The sequence below is a fragment of the Apodemus sylvaticus genome, chromosome 21 (genome assembly GCF_947179515.1).
Source record: "Apodemus sylvaticus chromosome 21, mApoSyl1.1, whole genome shotgun sequence".
NCBI lineage: Eukaryota > Metazoa > Chordata > Mammalia > Rodentia > Muridae > Apodemus > Apodemus sylvaticus.
This window is the reverse complement of record NC_067492.1, coordinates 5,410,641-5,426,572: the sequence shown is the minus strand read 5'-3', so window position 1 is coordinate 5,426,572 and position 15,932 is coordinate 5,410,641. Positions and strand designations below refer to the sequence as shown.

General features: G+C 44.8%; 1 protein-coding gene across 1 annotated transcript in view; it reads right to left on the bottom strand.

Annotated features, from left to right (window-relative positions):
* The window catches only part of Nup133 (nucleoporin 133), a 49,346-nt gene that overhangs the window by 22,986 nt on the left and 10,428 nt on the right, over positions 1 to 15,932 (bottom strand). Inside the window, exons 8-12 of the mRNA XM_052166693.1 lie at positions 15,281 to 15,351; positions 11,405 to 11,552; positions 8,307 to 8,454; positions 6,804 to 6,961; positions 4,412 to 4,503 (exon numbers count right to left, since the gene is read on the bottom strand). Of these exons, the coding sequence (XP_052022653.1) occupies positions 4,412 to 4,503; positions 6,804 to 6,961; positions 8,307 to 8,454; positions 11,405 to 11,552; positions 15,281 to 15,351 (617 nt within the window). The remainder of the gene's footprint in view (positions 1 to 4,411; positions 4,504 to 6,803; positions 6,962 to 8,306; positions 8,455 to 11,404; positions 11,553 to 15,280; positions 15,352 to 15,932) is intronic.

Below are 15,932 nucleotides of genomic sequence, written 5' to 3'. Positions count from 1 at the left end.
ACACTCATCAGTACACTGGATCCTGTCAGGGTGGGCCCTAGACAATGACCGGGACACAGAGATCAGCCCTGGGCTTTAGAAAGTCACGATGGCATAAGTCAGACCACTCAACCACTCAATATTTGCAGGCAAGGGCTCGGACACAGAAGGTCAGAACTGTTAACTCGACAAGCTCTAGAATCACCTTCAAGACAAATCTCTGGAGTTTTCTAAGTTGAGGTGGGAAGACTCTGTCAACGGCCAAACTAAGTAAAAACATGAAGTGCAACTAAAGAAGCCTATCTCTGCCCTGCTTCCTGACTGCAGATGGAACGCACTCGCCATTCTCTGTGGTGACCCTCCCCTGTGGTGACCATTCCCTATGAGGGACGGTCACTGTCAGCTCTAAGTCCTTCCTTTTCAAAACTGGCAGGTATTTGTTCACAACTATGAGGAAAGTAATTAATATACCAGCAAGCACAAGGAAGGACAGTAACCCTTCAGAGGAAAGGCGAGCTCTCTGGGGGAAGAGGCCAAGGGGAATGAAGTGGGTGTCAGCCAGCCACAGGCATGCTGTGGTCAGCAAGGAAGCCGCATCAGGTGTGAACAGAGGCCACCTAGAGTCTGAGCTAGGGTGTGCTCCCCATGGCTTGCTCAGCCTGCTTTCTTATAGAACCCAGGACTACCAGACCAGGACAAAACCCCTCACAGTGGGCTGGGCCCCACTGATCACTAATTGAGAAAATGCCTTACAGCTAGATCTCATGGAAGCATTTCTTCAACTGAGACTCCTTCCTCTCTGATGATTTTAGCTTATGTCAGGTTGACACAAAACCAGCCAGTACACCTAAGAGAGTTTAGGAAAAAGTTACAGAGCAACAGCCTAAAGGACAGTGAGCCCCTAAAAATAGGACTCTTGTAAACTGGACAGAGTCATGAGAAAACAGCCAGATACCAATCAGGCCAAGAGGAAGGTAAATGTGGCCTACACTGAGAAGGAATGAAAGAGATCTAAACATGCACAGCCCTGCAAACTGTGCACGGCTGCACACAACCCCAGGGCCCCAGGGGATGAGCAGGCAACACTCTAGTTCTGTCAAGTATGGGAAGTTAGAAGGATCTGGTAGTAACTCAGAACTCTAGTAGAAGAATGATGCTTTTTACTGTGAAGTGTTCCACTTCCTAAAACTCCTGGTCCTGGCCCTGAGCCACTCACAAGCAGAGCTCTTGGGTCTAGCTGTGGGTCTAGGGTCTAGGGTCTAGCTGCACTGGGTCTAGCAACACTTCCTGAGACTATTTAAGCTGAGGCCTCTTTTGTACCTGGGAACCCTGCTCTGGAAACACCGCAAACTGCCTGCAAGGGTGGGCAACCCCACACCAACTACCCGAAGTCTCAGTGCACGCTATCTGGGAAAGACTAGTTAAGATGAGGATGAGATGATCTCCAGTGCCTGCAGCTGTTATACAGTCGTGTGCTGAGAGTAATGAGACAAGTCTGACACCCCAGCACTAGGGGGGCAGCTGAGGGAGGATGATCTCAAGTCCTAGGCTAGCCTAGGCTACATAAGGAGCTGCCTCAAAAGAAACTCTGGGAAAAGGCAAACACAAAAGCAGCATCAGCAAGCTTTCCAGGTGCGTGCAGCCCTACTCATCCTGCAGTGGGAGCCCCATAAGCCAGAGTTTATGGTAATTTTATGGTAGCCATAAGAAACCAAAATAAGCCAGGCGGCGGTGGTGCACGCCTGTAATCCCAGCACTCTGGGAGGCAGAGGCAGGCAGATTTCTGAGTTCGAGGCCAGCCTGGTCTACAGAGTGAGTTCCAGGACAGCCAGGGCTACACAGAGAAACCCTGTCTCGAAAAAAACTGAATCCAAAAAAAAAAAAAAAAAGAAACCAAAATAAAAGGTACAGTTGCTAGTTGAATTATTATGTATAGTCTACAAGACCATCACTAAAAATCTGTGCAAGATAAAATAACCCAACTCTCTCTAGTAAGACTGAACCATGCAATACAAGGCCATAAATAAAAACTACACTGTCTAGTGGTGCCCCCATGTGGGCAGGACAGGGAGTCCAGCCGACCATAAACAAGGCAGTGTTAGACTGACAAGCTTGGAGTCTCACAAGTGAGCGTGCACCATCCTGCACCACTGAGGGAGAGGATGACAGGTCAGGGCCTAAGAACTTGGCAGGAGAGGCAATAAATGCTAAAAACTCATCCTTCCAAACCAAGACGTGCAAGGCAAATTACTGCTCCTTCACTCCTCTCCTCAACCCTACAAAGGACCAAACTGCCAAAATCAGTAACCATCCTACCTACAGTTTCACAGCTCTGGCAAGAGACACACTTCGAAGGTGAGGCATGGCCATGATTTTCCCAATTCTATTCAAATGTAAATCAATCATGCCTATGAAGGAAAGTACGCAACAGGCAGAAAAGGTGCTGATAATAAAATAAAATGGGAACCACTGTACACGCATGCCCTAAAACCTAGAAGGCACAGTTCTAAGGCTACTGTACCAAGCATACTCCAGTATATCAGGAATCCTGCACTCCACAAACAAGCCCAGCCAGCCAGTAAGACAGTGGGGTGGTCAAGTTCCCGGAGCTCTTTGCGTACGTGACTCATGTGCTAAGGACATGTGGTCAGGATGAAAGGGGCTGAAGTGATCTCGGGGTGTCGACTACTGGGGCTGAAGCCCCAGGCTTCCTACAGGCTATAGGGATCTACTTGCACAAGACCTAACCAATAATTTAGATGCTTCCCCAAACTCTCATCAACAAAATACTTTGTACTTACGTTTTTTGAATAAAGAAAAATGAAAACCAAATAATATGAAGCTAAAAAAGTAGACAACACTTGAAAGTTTTATCTGTTATGTTTGACTCTCAGGACTATGTGACAATGTTTGGAGACAATGTGGTTAAACAGGGGAAGGACAGTGTGGTACTGGCTTCTAGTGGGAGAGGCCAGGGTGCTGCTCAATAGATACCCCCATTGGTTACCTGTCTCAAATGTCAAGGCAACGATCATACTCTACAGGAAGTGAGGAGCTGCTGCCAAGGCCCTAGAAATGTGAGACGTACACAGAGACGGCCACGTCGGAACCCGGGCACAATGAGAGCACAGCTGGGACTTGCCAACTGCCACTGACCTGATCTCCAACAGCCAAACTGCAGAATCTCAGCAAGCCTGAAGAACCACTGGGTTCTGTGGTAACTACACCCTGACTGAAGGAGACAGATCCTTCTTTAACCCCCATCTAACTCAATCTGCAACTCATCTGCTTTGATTCTTTATAAGGGAGACCTTGCCCGCTGTCTTCAGGACTGCCGATTTTAATGGCCACTGTTTCCCATGAAGGCTGTGTTAAGATGCGATGCTCCCAACCTCTGTGGGGCCTCTGTCGGCTGTCAGATTCAGATAACCTTATAGAACCCCAGTACCCAGAAAAATTTCCTCGAAGTAGCATCCTCTGACCCTACCCACCAGTGCACAAGCAAGCATCAGTAAACTGTGTCCCACACAATGGTGAGCTGTAGCTTATGTTTTTGTACATTGTGTGAGGCTTACTCTTGGGTTAACCAAAAACTGCTTTTTCTGCCCTCGTATCAAGTTTCAATCTGGACAGGGCATTGTAATACTTATACCAAGAATCTCCTATCTCAAGTTTGTGTCAACAATTCTTACCATTCATTCTCTACCTTGTCAATAAATGCTGACTGCCCAGTGGCTGGGCAGAACAGAGAACAGGGTGGGATGTCTGCCGACCAGAGGAAAGAGAGAGGGAAGAAAGAGATATTCAGGTAAGTGAGGAGGATGGAGGGTCTGCAGTTGTGAGGAAGGCATCGGAGGAAGATCATGGAAACACACCTAAGCCCAAAGAACCAGATCAGTAATAATATCCAAGTGGCCAGGATGGGCTGGGAGGGAGCCAAGTTAGCATAGAAGGTCAAGACAGATCATCTAACTAACTGCTCAGCTACTGAGGTGCAGTTTTAAATCTTTGTTTCTCTGTGTAGGTATTGGGGACTAACTTCGCTAATATTTACATTAAGGATAATCCATTTACAACACGCTGTGATTTAAAATGTGCCGTGTGAGCTGAGCACAGAGCTGCAAATCCAACACTAGAGGGACAAGACAGGAGGGCCAGCCTGAGTTACAGAGCAACAGGGAGGTGTGTGGATGTGTGGGGGTGGTCAGGAGTAGCACTGGCTCTTGCAGAGGACCTGGCTTGGTTCCCGTCACCCTTATCAGGTGCCTCGCAATTGCCTATAACTCCAGCTCCAAGAATTTGATACCCTTTTGTGGATTCTATGAAAACACACACACACACACACACACACACACACCCCACATACACACACACCCCACATACACACACACACACAGACATCTTAAAAGAATAAATAAATAAAGTGCTATACCTGCAGTACTGGAGAAATGCAGCTTTAAGCAGTTTGGTCTTGTCTTCATGGGCTACAGTTTCATTTTTTGTGGTGGTCTCAAAAACCATACTCTGCCAAGAAAAAAAGCTATCGCTTAGCAGTGAAGGCACAGGATCATTCGAATTGAAGGATGATCCTGCGATAGACAGATCACACACCCAGAGCCGACTGCTGATGGCCAGGCAGAGCTCTGCAGGAAAGGTGGGTAACTCAGAACTGTCCCAACTGTCCTATGCTTGTCACAATGGGCATTAGCACACAGGGAATGACATGGCTGAATAGGTAGGTCTAAGGAGCACTAAGAAGAAATGGAACAGTGTTAAGAGGAATTCAGGAACATGGTAAGTACTACTTACTACACGGCCACATGACCACCAATGGGAGTTAAAATACACCACAGTCCATATAAACTGCCAAGTCACTTCAATTTTCTTTTTTGTTTAAAATGTTTTTATTTTATGTGTATGAGTGTTTGACTGCATGCATATCTGTATACTCGTGTGCTGTACCTGATGCTGTCAAAGGCCAGAAGAGAGAACAGGATATCTTGAAACTAGAGTTAGAAATGGTTCTGAGCCACTTTTGGGTGCTAGGATCAACCCCAGGTCCTCAACAAGAGCAGCAGCTGCTCTAATTGCTTAGCCATTTCTCCAGCATCCAGGGTCTCACTATGCAGCCTTGGCTGACCTGGAACTCTCTACTTAGACCACGCTGGCCTCTAATTCACAGAGTTCCACCTGTCTTTGCCTCCCAAGTGCTGGTATTAAAGATCTGTACCACCATGACTGGCTTCATTCACTTCAACTTTTAATTATGAAAACCGTCTGCACAAAGTTTAGACACAGGAGCGCATGCCTGTCACTCCAACCCAGAGGAGAATGAGGCAAGAAGACAATTCAATACCAGTCTGAAAGACGTTAGACAAGCCAGTGTCTTATGATGAACAAAATCAAATATGTGAATTTGTCATGTAGTTCAGTGGAAGAGGAGACATTTTAGGCAAATATGAAAATATTTTTGCAAACTTTTTTCTCTTTTTACAAGATAAGGCAATATATTCTTTTATTAAATTTCAGATTATCACATACTACAAACTACACAAATATGAGTTGCTATGGCATTACTAAAAGTTTTCTACTAGCTTCTGTGATTACTGAATTAGTATACAAGAGTGGGCAGTTTTTTTAAATGAACTATCAATTAATTTGTCTATATTAGCAGCTTTGGAGTTTGTTGAAAGAAACACAGTTGGTTATATTAGTGTCAAAATAATATTTGCCTAAAAAATGTTTCTATATTTCATATAATCCTTAAATGAAAAAAATCTGTAAATATTATTTTTAGCCTTTTGTGACTGAAATATTTTTTGTTTAAAAATCTCCAAACTGGGCTGGAGAGATGCCTCAGTGGTTAAGAGCACTGACTGCTCTTCCAGAGGTGCTGAGTTCAAATCCCAGCAACCACATGGTGGCTCACAACCATCTGTAATGAGATCTGATGCCCCCTCCTGGTGTGTCTGAAGACAACTACAGTGTACTTAGATATAACAATAAATAAATCTTTAAAAAAAAAAAAAAACCAAACTTACAGAAAAAGTTATCTTTCATTAAGACTCTCAGAATTCGCCCGGCAGTGGTGGCACACGTCTTTGATCCCAGCATGTGGGGAGCAGAGGCAGGCAGATTTCTGAGTTCAAGGACAGCCTGGTCTACAGAGTGAGTTCTACGACAGCCAGGGCTACACAGAGAAACCCTGTCTCAAGAAAACCAAATCCAAAAAACCAAAATAAATAAATAAATAAATAAAATAAAAAAAGACTCTCAGAATTGATCCTCTGGTGTCACTGGGAGGGCTCAGTGAATACAGACATGCAAGTTTGTCTACCTGAGTTTGATTCCCCAGAATCTACGTGAGGTGGTACACAGGTCTGCCTGGCATAGGTGGGGACAGGACCTTAGGGTCCGGACAGAGAAGAAAACAGCAGGCTAAGCCTCCATCTTCCTGAGGTGACGACGGGAAACTCCCCGACCTGCACCCTCAGGAGCTGCTGAATCCCACGGCTGCACAGTGTGCGCAATGCCATGGGCGCTGTCCCGTGGGCCCAGGAACCACCCCAAGTATTGCCCTGCACCCTCTCCTAGGAAAGAAAAAGGAGAGGAGGGAGTAAGAGCTGTTCCACGTCCTTACGCAAAGAGACAGAGCAAAGAGCAGAAGGAATGGCTGCCACCTACACGCAGCTGTTCTGGGAAAGAAGACCGAGAGATGGGAACAAGAGAACCCGAAGCCGGATTTCCCAGACCTCTAGACAGTCTGCCTCTTCTGGTGCGAAGGTGCTGATAAAGGAAATGTGAACTGATCTTTGGATCTTTACCTCACTGCCCCGTCCACCAACTGAAGAGGTCAAAGACTCTTCCAGGTCTTCTGCTAACAGGGATATATTTTCCCTTGGAGTGACAGACACCAGACCACTGTTCCTAGAGAAAAGGATAGGAACACCGCCACAGGAGCCAGCGCCCAAAATGCCATCTCCTAAGAAAAAAATACACCAAGATTGCAGAGATGAATTCCTCAGATTTAGCACCCCAACTACCCTGATGGCCTGTCACCTTTCTTGCTTATGACACTTAAGTAAAGATCCTATTCCTACTCCATGAATCAGACTGCCTTTCCACTTGAAAAACAAAAACAACTGGGCAGGAGCAATGACTTGGTTAAAGCCCTTGCTGTCTCTGCAGAAGGCTGGAGTTCCATTCTTAGTGACCTCACTGAGAGGCTTACAACACCCTGAACTCCAGCTCCAGGGACTACACCATCTCTGGCTTCCACTGGTACCCCTGTTCCTGCAGATAAAAAAATCTTTAAAAAACCAAAACAACGAACAAACCAAACCAAAGCTTGTCCCTGCAAGGGAACAGTGTGCAAAGCCCCTCCTCGATTCTTCCAAATTCTTTATTCTGCAAACTCATGACAGCATCTCCGCCCTGTGACACCCTCTTGCTTCTTGCCTAATGGTCTGCCTCTGTTGGGCCAAGTCAGGCAGTTGGCAGGCTGCTCTGTGCCCTAGGAACAGCCTACAATATGGGACCACCACGCAGCTCTATGTGGCCCTGCCTAGACTCTGTCCTCTGTAGCAGCCTAGGAGGCTGTACCGCCTGACAGTATCTGCACTGTGCTGTAGGCCGCGCCCAGGACTCTTCCTGCCAGGGCTGGACAAACGAGTATGAACAGTGTTAACACAGAGCAAGAGCCTCACAAACCAAGAGGAGCTCACTTCTCACTTCTCTCGGGCTTAGTGCTTATTTCCGAGGTCTCTTTTGAGGAAAAGAAAAACATCTTTTACGCTAATTTTGCCTGTAAAGAAAACAGTTGTGGAGTTCTACCCAGCTTGGGCATTCAGCATGGCTGTGAACTCAGCTGCTCAAACAGTATTAGCATTTCTAACTGGCAGGAACAAACCAGAAGCAAAACAATACAATAAAAGAAGAGAAACTACCAAGAATGGCTAATGAGTTGGTCAAAGTGCCTGAATTTAAGAATTTATTGGAGGGATGACTCAGCAGTTGACAGCACGGACTGCTTTTCGTCCTGAGTTCAATTCCTAGCAACCACATGGTGGCTCACAACCATCTGTAATGGGATCAAATGCCCTCTTCTGGTGCATCTGAAGACAGCTACAGTGTACTCACATACATAAAATAAACAAATCTTTATTTAAAAAGACTTACTGAAACTTGGATAATATTGGTGAATGAATAGATACACATAAAAGTAGAACAAAAGAGTCCAAGTGTACCATATGCATAGGATTGACTGAATTTTGACAAAGGCAAAATATAATTCAACGAAGAAAGAACCATCTTGTCATTTAACGTACCTTGTGTATCAAAGACAATCTTCTCCTGAGGAAGAGAAAACTTCCCAGTCCCTGTGGAGCACACGAAGACAGCATTCTCCATGTAAAGATAGGTCATCTGGCTTGAAAAGTTTGGTACCATCAGCCGACATGTAATCAGGTCTTCAGACTGAGCAGTAAATTTAGGATTATAGTTAGTAAGAATTAAGACAAAAATATCTGTGTGGTTTTCACAACCATGTTTATATGACACCATTCCACAGAAATGCTAAAATTCTCATTCACTGATTATCCTTGTGAAAGTTATGTACTGTTGATTCACAAACAGGACGGGAGGCTCACAGTCACTGCTATCACAGGATACTTGTCTCCTCTGGAGCTCAGACGCTGAGCTGCTAACCTTGCTAACATGGAGGCTGGCGAGGGCTCTGCTGGGCGGGCCTGCTTACCTTCAATAAGTGCACCAAAAAGGTGCTGCCTGTGAGAATGGGGAACACAGCCACGAGAACCTTTACTTGGGACCTCCAACCTACAGAACTTATAAATTATCCAGTCTTAGGTATTTTGCTACAAGGGCAAATGGATTGATATTATTTTATCTTATATAAAAATATTTGTTGAGTTGCAATTAGCAAATCTTTTTTTTCTCCCCGAGACAGGGTTTCTCTGTATAGCCCTGGCTATCCTGGAACTCACTCTGTAAACCAGGCTAGCCTCGAACTCAGAAATCCACCTGCCTCTGCCTCCCACGTGCTGGGATTAAAAGAGTGTGCCACCACCGCCTGGTAGCAATTAGCAAAATTTTAAAACTCTGCTATGAAGTTAAGATAAGCCAAGTGTGGTGGCAGGATTAAACACCTTTAATCTGGACACTTGGGAGGCAGAGACAAGAGGATCTCTCTCCGAGTTTGAAGCCAGTCTGGTCTGCAAAGTGAGTTCCAGGTCAGCCTGGTCTACAGAGAGAAACCCTATCTCAAAAAGCCAACCAACTAAGCAAAAAGATTATAACTGAAAGTTTGCAACAAATGAGAAACTAAAAGCTCTAATTTGTTATTTTTATACTGGCAGATGCAGAAAATAACGCTTTGGTTCCGGCCTTTGTTTCTGAAGACACAGACTTGCTCTGTGTGCTTGGCTGCCCTTAAACCTCCTGGGACCTACTGTCTCTAGAAAGGCATGTGCATCCTAATAACCGTGTGCCACCACACCACGCTATTCTTGTTCTACCATCAAACATGTTCAAGTCTGAGGCCCCCAAACACACTCTGATATACAAGACCCTTGAAATTATCTGTTCACATATGAAATCAGAGGAAGAAATACAAGTACAAACTTACTAGACATAAGAGCGGCAGATGTGCCGGGTGGTGGAGGCGCACGCCTGTAATCCCAGCACTCTGGGAGGCAGAGGCAGGAGGATTTCTGAGTTCAAGGCCAGCCTGGTCTACAGAGTGAGTTCCAGGACAGCCAGGGCTACACAGAGAAACCCTGTCTCGAAAAAACCAAATCCAAAAAAAAAAAAAAAAAAAAAAAGAGCGTCAAACGCTCCTCATCACTGAGCCATCTCTCTAGTCCCTAAAACAATATTAGGAGCACTTCCTTAAAGTGCAGCTGTACGACATCCATTCTCAAGTTGTTTTCTTTATATTCCTCGGCACTCTGTGAAAAGTTAAATGACACTGAGCTATGATTTCCAGTTATATTGAACTGAAACATATGGTAAGTTTATTCCTGTTAGAAATCAAAGAACAACAGATTTTCTCATGGGATTCAGATAACCAAGTATATTAAGAATAAAGATTTAGCACTCTGGGAGGCAGAGGCAGGCAGATTTCTGAGTTCGAGGCCAGCCTGGTCTACAGAGTGAGTTCCAGGACAGCCAGAGCTACACAGAGAAACCCTGTCTCAATAAAACCAAAATCAAAAAAAAAAAAAAAACCCCAAAAACAAAACAAAACAAAACAAAACAAAAAAAACAAAAGAATAAAGATTTAGTAGCTGGAGACAGGGCTCTGTGGTTGACACTGGCTGCTCTCAGAGAGGAGTCGTGCTTGGTCCCCATATCGCTGTGGGATGGGGATGGCTCACAATCAACTGTGACCAGCTCCAGAGGCACATACAATGTCCCTGCTCTCTGCAAGCACTGCACTCACATGGAGACCCCAAAAGCAAACAAGCAAGGGCCAGGCATGGTTACACACCCTAACACCAGCGCCAGGGGCAGAGGCAGGCAACACTCTGAATTCCAGGATAAGCCAAGCTACACAGCGAGACTCTGTCTCAAGTAAGTAAAGATTTAAGAGAATTAGATGCCATATCAGCTAAATGACATGGCTTTCCCTGGAAACTGTTAGTTATTAGAGAACGTGTTTGTTTATATACTCAACACTAGTGACACTGTCTTCTGGTGACTTACTTTGTAGAGTCCATAAAACACAGTCATCCCCTAGGTATATGGATTTCTTTATAATATAAAGGTCTCAAGACTGAATCCCAGGAAGACACAATGGCACACACCTATAACAACAACTTGGGAGACAAGAGACAGAAATATCTTGACGATGTAGTCAGACCAGACTACGCAGTTACCCTATCTCAAATACAAACCAACACATACACACCCCAAAACCTGAATCCAAGTGTTAAGAGCATGCCGCTCCCCATCAAACTCCCTCCACTCAACAGTGAGCGACAGACAGCACAAGTGTCAGGGGACTGGCCCGGGCTGCCTTCAGTGCCATCTTTTTAAAAAAAATGATTTATTTATTTACTGATTGACTGACTGATTGATTTATGTATATGAGTACACCACCACTGCTGTCTTCAGACACACCAGAAGAGAGTATCAGATCTTATTACAGATGGTTGTGAGCCACCATGTGGTTGCTGGGAATTGAACTCAGGACCTCTGAAAGAGCAGTCAGTGCTCTTAACCTCTGAGCCATCTCTCCAACCCCAAGTATCATCTTTCTTTACTTCATACTGGGTCAGAGAGTGAGATGAAAAACCGAAAAGCAAAAATATCTACAACTATTTCCAAATCTTGCAAATGAACCGTAAAGACACCAATGGCTGTACAGGACTCTGGTGTGCTGTGGCCTCCTTGTAATCTGACTTACCTGGAAAGGTGGGTTATACTGAGTCACTTCCACGGTGACTGCATCTGACATCTGGTTACCGTTGTCTTCCACTGTGATCACAGAGTAATAGACAAGACAGGGGTTGTCTCCCAGGTGCCATGCTGCTGCCAAAATCAGGAGCCCATCGCTAGAAAAGGGGAGTGGGGAGAGAAAGGAGGCTTTGGTGTCTGTGGTTTTGTTGTTATTGTTTGTTTTGAGACAGGGCTGTCCTGAAACTCACGGTGGTCCAAAGGAATATGCCATTATACAATGCAGGCTTCTTTGTAAACAGTAATGCTAGATTTTTACAAAAGTATACACACTCACCATACAAACTAGCGTCCTGAACCTAGATATTTGAATACCCAAGGGAAGAAAAGAAAATTCTCACAATTACCTTAATGCAAATGTTTACAGTGACTTTATTACAGTAGCCAACCTGAAAACAACCCAAGGTCTTCAACTGCTGAGCAGAGCAGATAAATCCTTATATAATCTACATATATTTTCTCTTGAATACTATTTGGCAATGAAAACGAAGAAATTTCTCAATCAATTTTAAATCCACCATGTTAAAGCTATATTATACAGCACGAGTCCATTTATGCAGCATTCTGAAAAAGACAGAACTTTGAAGAACGGATCAGTAACTGTCAGGGGCACAAAGGGAGGAAAGTTGATCTCTTTCTCTTCACCACCACCTATAGTGAGGCTCAAACTCTGCCTTATGTAAGGAGATGCTGCTCTAGCCCTGAGCAACTCATCCTGTTCTATGCCAGGACTATGGTTAAGATGACTGGACTATAAGCACTTAGCAAGGGACTCACAGAATTAAAATCAAGCATGGATGGCGGCACAGACCTGTAACTTGGGGCATAGAGACAGAATGGAGTTCAAGGCCAGCCTGGGCCTGTCTCACACAAAGAAGCAAGCAAATAACTCCAAACCTCAGAACTACATACCAAGATGACTCAATATCACCGATGTGTGACTTACAGGGCAATCAACCTGACTTAAAATTTTAGTCTGGGAATTAGCATAGTCCATTCCTCAGGTCACGGTGATCGAATGCCATAAAGCAGCACCTGTTTGTTTACCCAGGGCTGCTGAGGTGGCTTCTTAAGAAGTGGTCCTAGGGCTGGGATTCCCTCACAACTTTCTCACCCATGATCCTAATTTGGAAACACACACACACACACACAATTTTTATATATTTATAATTTTTATAATATAAATGTAAATAATATATTTTATAATATATATGATATATTAGTGCTAGAAAGACCGCTCAACCGCTAAGAGAGCACTTGTTACTCTTCAGAGGCCTGAGATCAGTTCCCAGCACCCACATCAGAGGCTCACAAGCATGAAACTCCAGCTTCAAGGGATATGATATTTTCTGAGAGCTGCAGGTGTGTGTGTGTGTGTGTGTGTGTGTGTGTGTGTGTAGAAAGAGACAGAGAAAGACAGAGAGGCTATAAATCTTAGAAAAACAAACAAAACAAAACAAAAACCTCTACAAAGACTCCACTTGGGAAGTAAAGACAGGAAGATCTCTGTGAGGTCCAGGCTAGTTACACAGTAAGCCCATGTCTTAAAACAAATCTCCCCAACACAAAATCCCCCAAAATCCATGAAGTTATTTTAGGCAGTGAAAATGGTAAGTAGCCAATCACAATTCTGCAGATCAATAAAAGCTGACAAACAGGTTATATAAAAATCTACACACTGGGGCTGGAAAGATGGTTTAGCTGCTGAGAACACTGGTTTCTCTTGCGGAGGACCTGGGTTCAATTCCTAGTACCCACATGGCAGCTCAGGGCTGTTTGTGGCTCTGGTTCCAGAAAATCTGATGTCCTCACGTAGCCATACATGCAGGCAAAACAGCAATGCATATGAAATAAAAAATTTTAAGTTAATTAAAAAAATCTATACATTAATAAACTTAAGATGGGAAAATCTCAGCCAAGAATGATAGCCCATGGCTGGGGTTCCAGTGCTCTAGGGATTGAGTTGGGAGAACCCTAAGACCAAGGCTAATTTGTGCTACAAAGCTGTCACAAAACAAAGCTAACCTTGTTACATCTAAAGTGAAGAAAGCAGAACTTTGTCAATAACAACCCACTAATAACTCCTAAGCCTGCTTGCTGAGCATGTGAACTCGGGCTGTAGCTGTGGAAGAACAGCGAAAGGTCAGGAAGGGCCAGTGAGAACAAGGGACAGAACGTTCTCACACAGAAGCAGCCCACGCACTCTATCAGGGAGAGCTCACGGACCTGAGTGAGGACAGTCACTGAGACGAAGAGCTAGAGTCTCCCAAGCTCCTACTTGTCAAAGCAGAACACAGAGGAGTGGAGTCTCGGGGCAGTGACTCTGATGTATGCTTTATCCTCATTCTCAATCAGAAAAGGCCTCACCCTAAATTCCCAAAAACAATATGGTCTTTAATAATGCTTGTAGAAATTAAGATAATACTATCACTTTTCCCTCTTGGGTACTTTTACAGGTTTTCAGATCCTGTTGAGACAAGCTAACAGACTCGACAGTGCCAGAGAGATAACCTCACCTAATCGCGGCAACTCAAGACCCTTCTGAGAAACAAGGACAAGGCTGCCACACCAAAACCAGAACACAGTAAACACGACTCAAACACATGAAACGTCTTCAATGGTCCAGGTATGGTGGTGTCACACACCTTTAATTCCAACACTCTGGAGGCAGAGGCAGGCAGCTCTGAGTTTGAGGCCAGCCTGGTCTACAAAGTAAGAAGCTCCAGGATAGCTAGGGCTACATAGTGAGAACATGTCTCAAAAAAGAAAACAAAAAAGTCTTCATCTTGGTTTATTTTCAATAGAGTCTTGTATATGGCTCAGGCTGGCCAGGAACCATAAACCCCCTGCCCCAGGCTCCGGAGTGCTGAGACCACAAATTGATCTGAGAACTGCTGCTAAGAGGAAACTCAACCCATGTGTAACCAGGCTGAGTCTACCTGGCAGTGGAGGACACAGCCGCATTACAACAGCTTCATCACTGAACATGGGACACAAGAGCTCCTTCACTGGCAGTGACGAGAACCAATGTCTCCACAGAGCGAAGATACCACTGTTCAGCACTCCCCTGGCAAAAGAAAGGAGGGGGTGTTGGCACCACCCTGAGATGGTGCCAGGAGCCATCCTCACTTAGATCTCAAAGCCAAGAACTCTTCATACCAGGAGCCATCCGCACCTGGATCTCAATGCCAGGAGACCTCAATACCAGGAGTCATTCTCACTTAGATCTTCATGCCAGGAACCATTCCTACGTAAATCTCAAAACCCCCTCCTTTTGAAGTTCATCTGTGGATAGGTTACTATAGCAACCCCTTTCCACCTCAAATCCTCATGACCCCGTTTTATCATGCCAAAATTCTAGCAGCAATAGCCTTACCCAGAAATTATAAGAAACTGTTTCTTAGAAATGATGCCAACCCCCTGAAATTGTTCCCCCTTTACCCCTCCCAAACCTTGTATGCGTCCCTTTATATTGACTTGTGTAAAATAAAAATTTTGACAGCTTGATCGGGATTAGACTTGCTGTCCGTCTCTTGTGTCTCTGCCCCTTCACCCTCTTCTTAGGTAGTTCCAGGAATGGCTGTCCTGAGGGTCGGGACAAGATGGAATAAAGACAGAGCTGGGCCAGCTGTGCAAGCCATGAGGATGTGAGTCCAATGGGGCAGGAACACACTATTTATAGCTGAGGAATGTTCCAATTTCCCACATGAACAAACCTCACTACCTGAGAAACAGACCTCTCAGAGGCTCAGTAACCAGAAGATCACCAGCACAGCAAAGATGTCAACCTGTTATCCAACTTCTTTAGGACAAGTTAGATACTTACCAGTTTTGTTTCAAGTCCAAATACTGAATGCTGACCCCTTCTTTAATAGCTTCATAGTTACTTTCAGACCCCTAAATGGAAACACCAAAGTGTAAGCTCCCAGTAATTACTGTGCCTTTTCTTCCACTACTGTGCCCAGCACCTGGCAAAATGTCGTGCCCACGAGCAATGAATGAACATTTAAAAACTAGACCTAAGAGGCAGAGATAGGCAGATCTCTGTAAGACTGAAGACACCTCAGTCTACAGAGTGAATTCCAGGAGAGGCAGGGCCATAGTGTGAAATCCTGTCTTTAAAAGAACATTAGGTCAGCTGGGTACATGCTTATACTCCTAGTGAATAGGTGGCAGAGGCAGGAGGATCAACTGCATAATGAGTTTGAGGCCAGCCTGAGCTACACAAGACTGTCTTATATCTCGCCACCTCATAAATCAACAGGCTAACCACTGAGGCCTATTAGAGGTAGGAATTGAACACCTACTTATACTTATTTAATGGCTATCTACTTATTACATGGAACCGTGTTCAAATAAATGAGGCAGATGGGCTGGCTGTGGTGAAGCTCGCTTACAGTCCTAGCACTTGGGAAGCTGAGGCAGGAGGCTTAAAGAGTCCACAACCAGCCTGGGCTACACAGAGTGAGTCCCTGTCT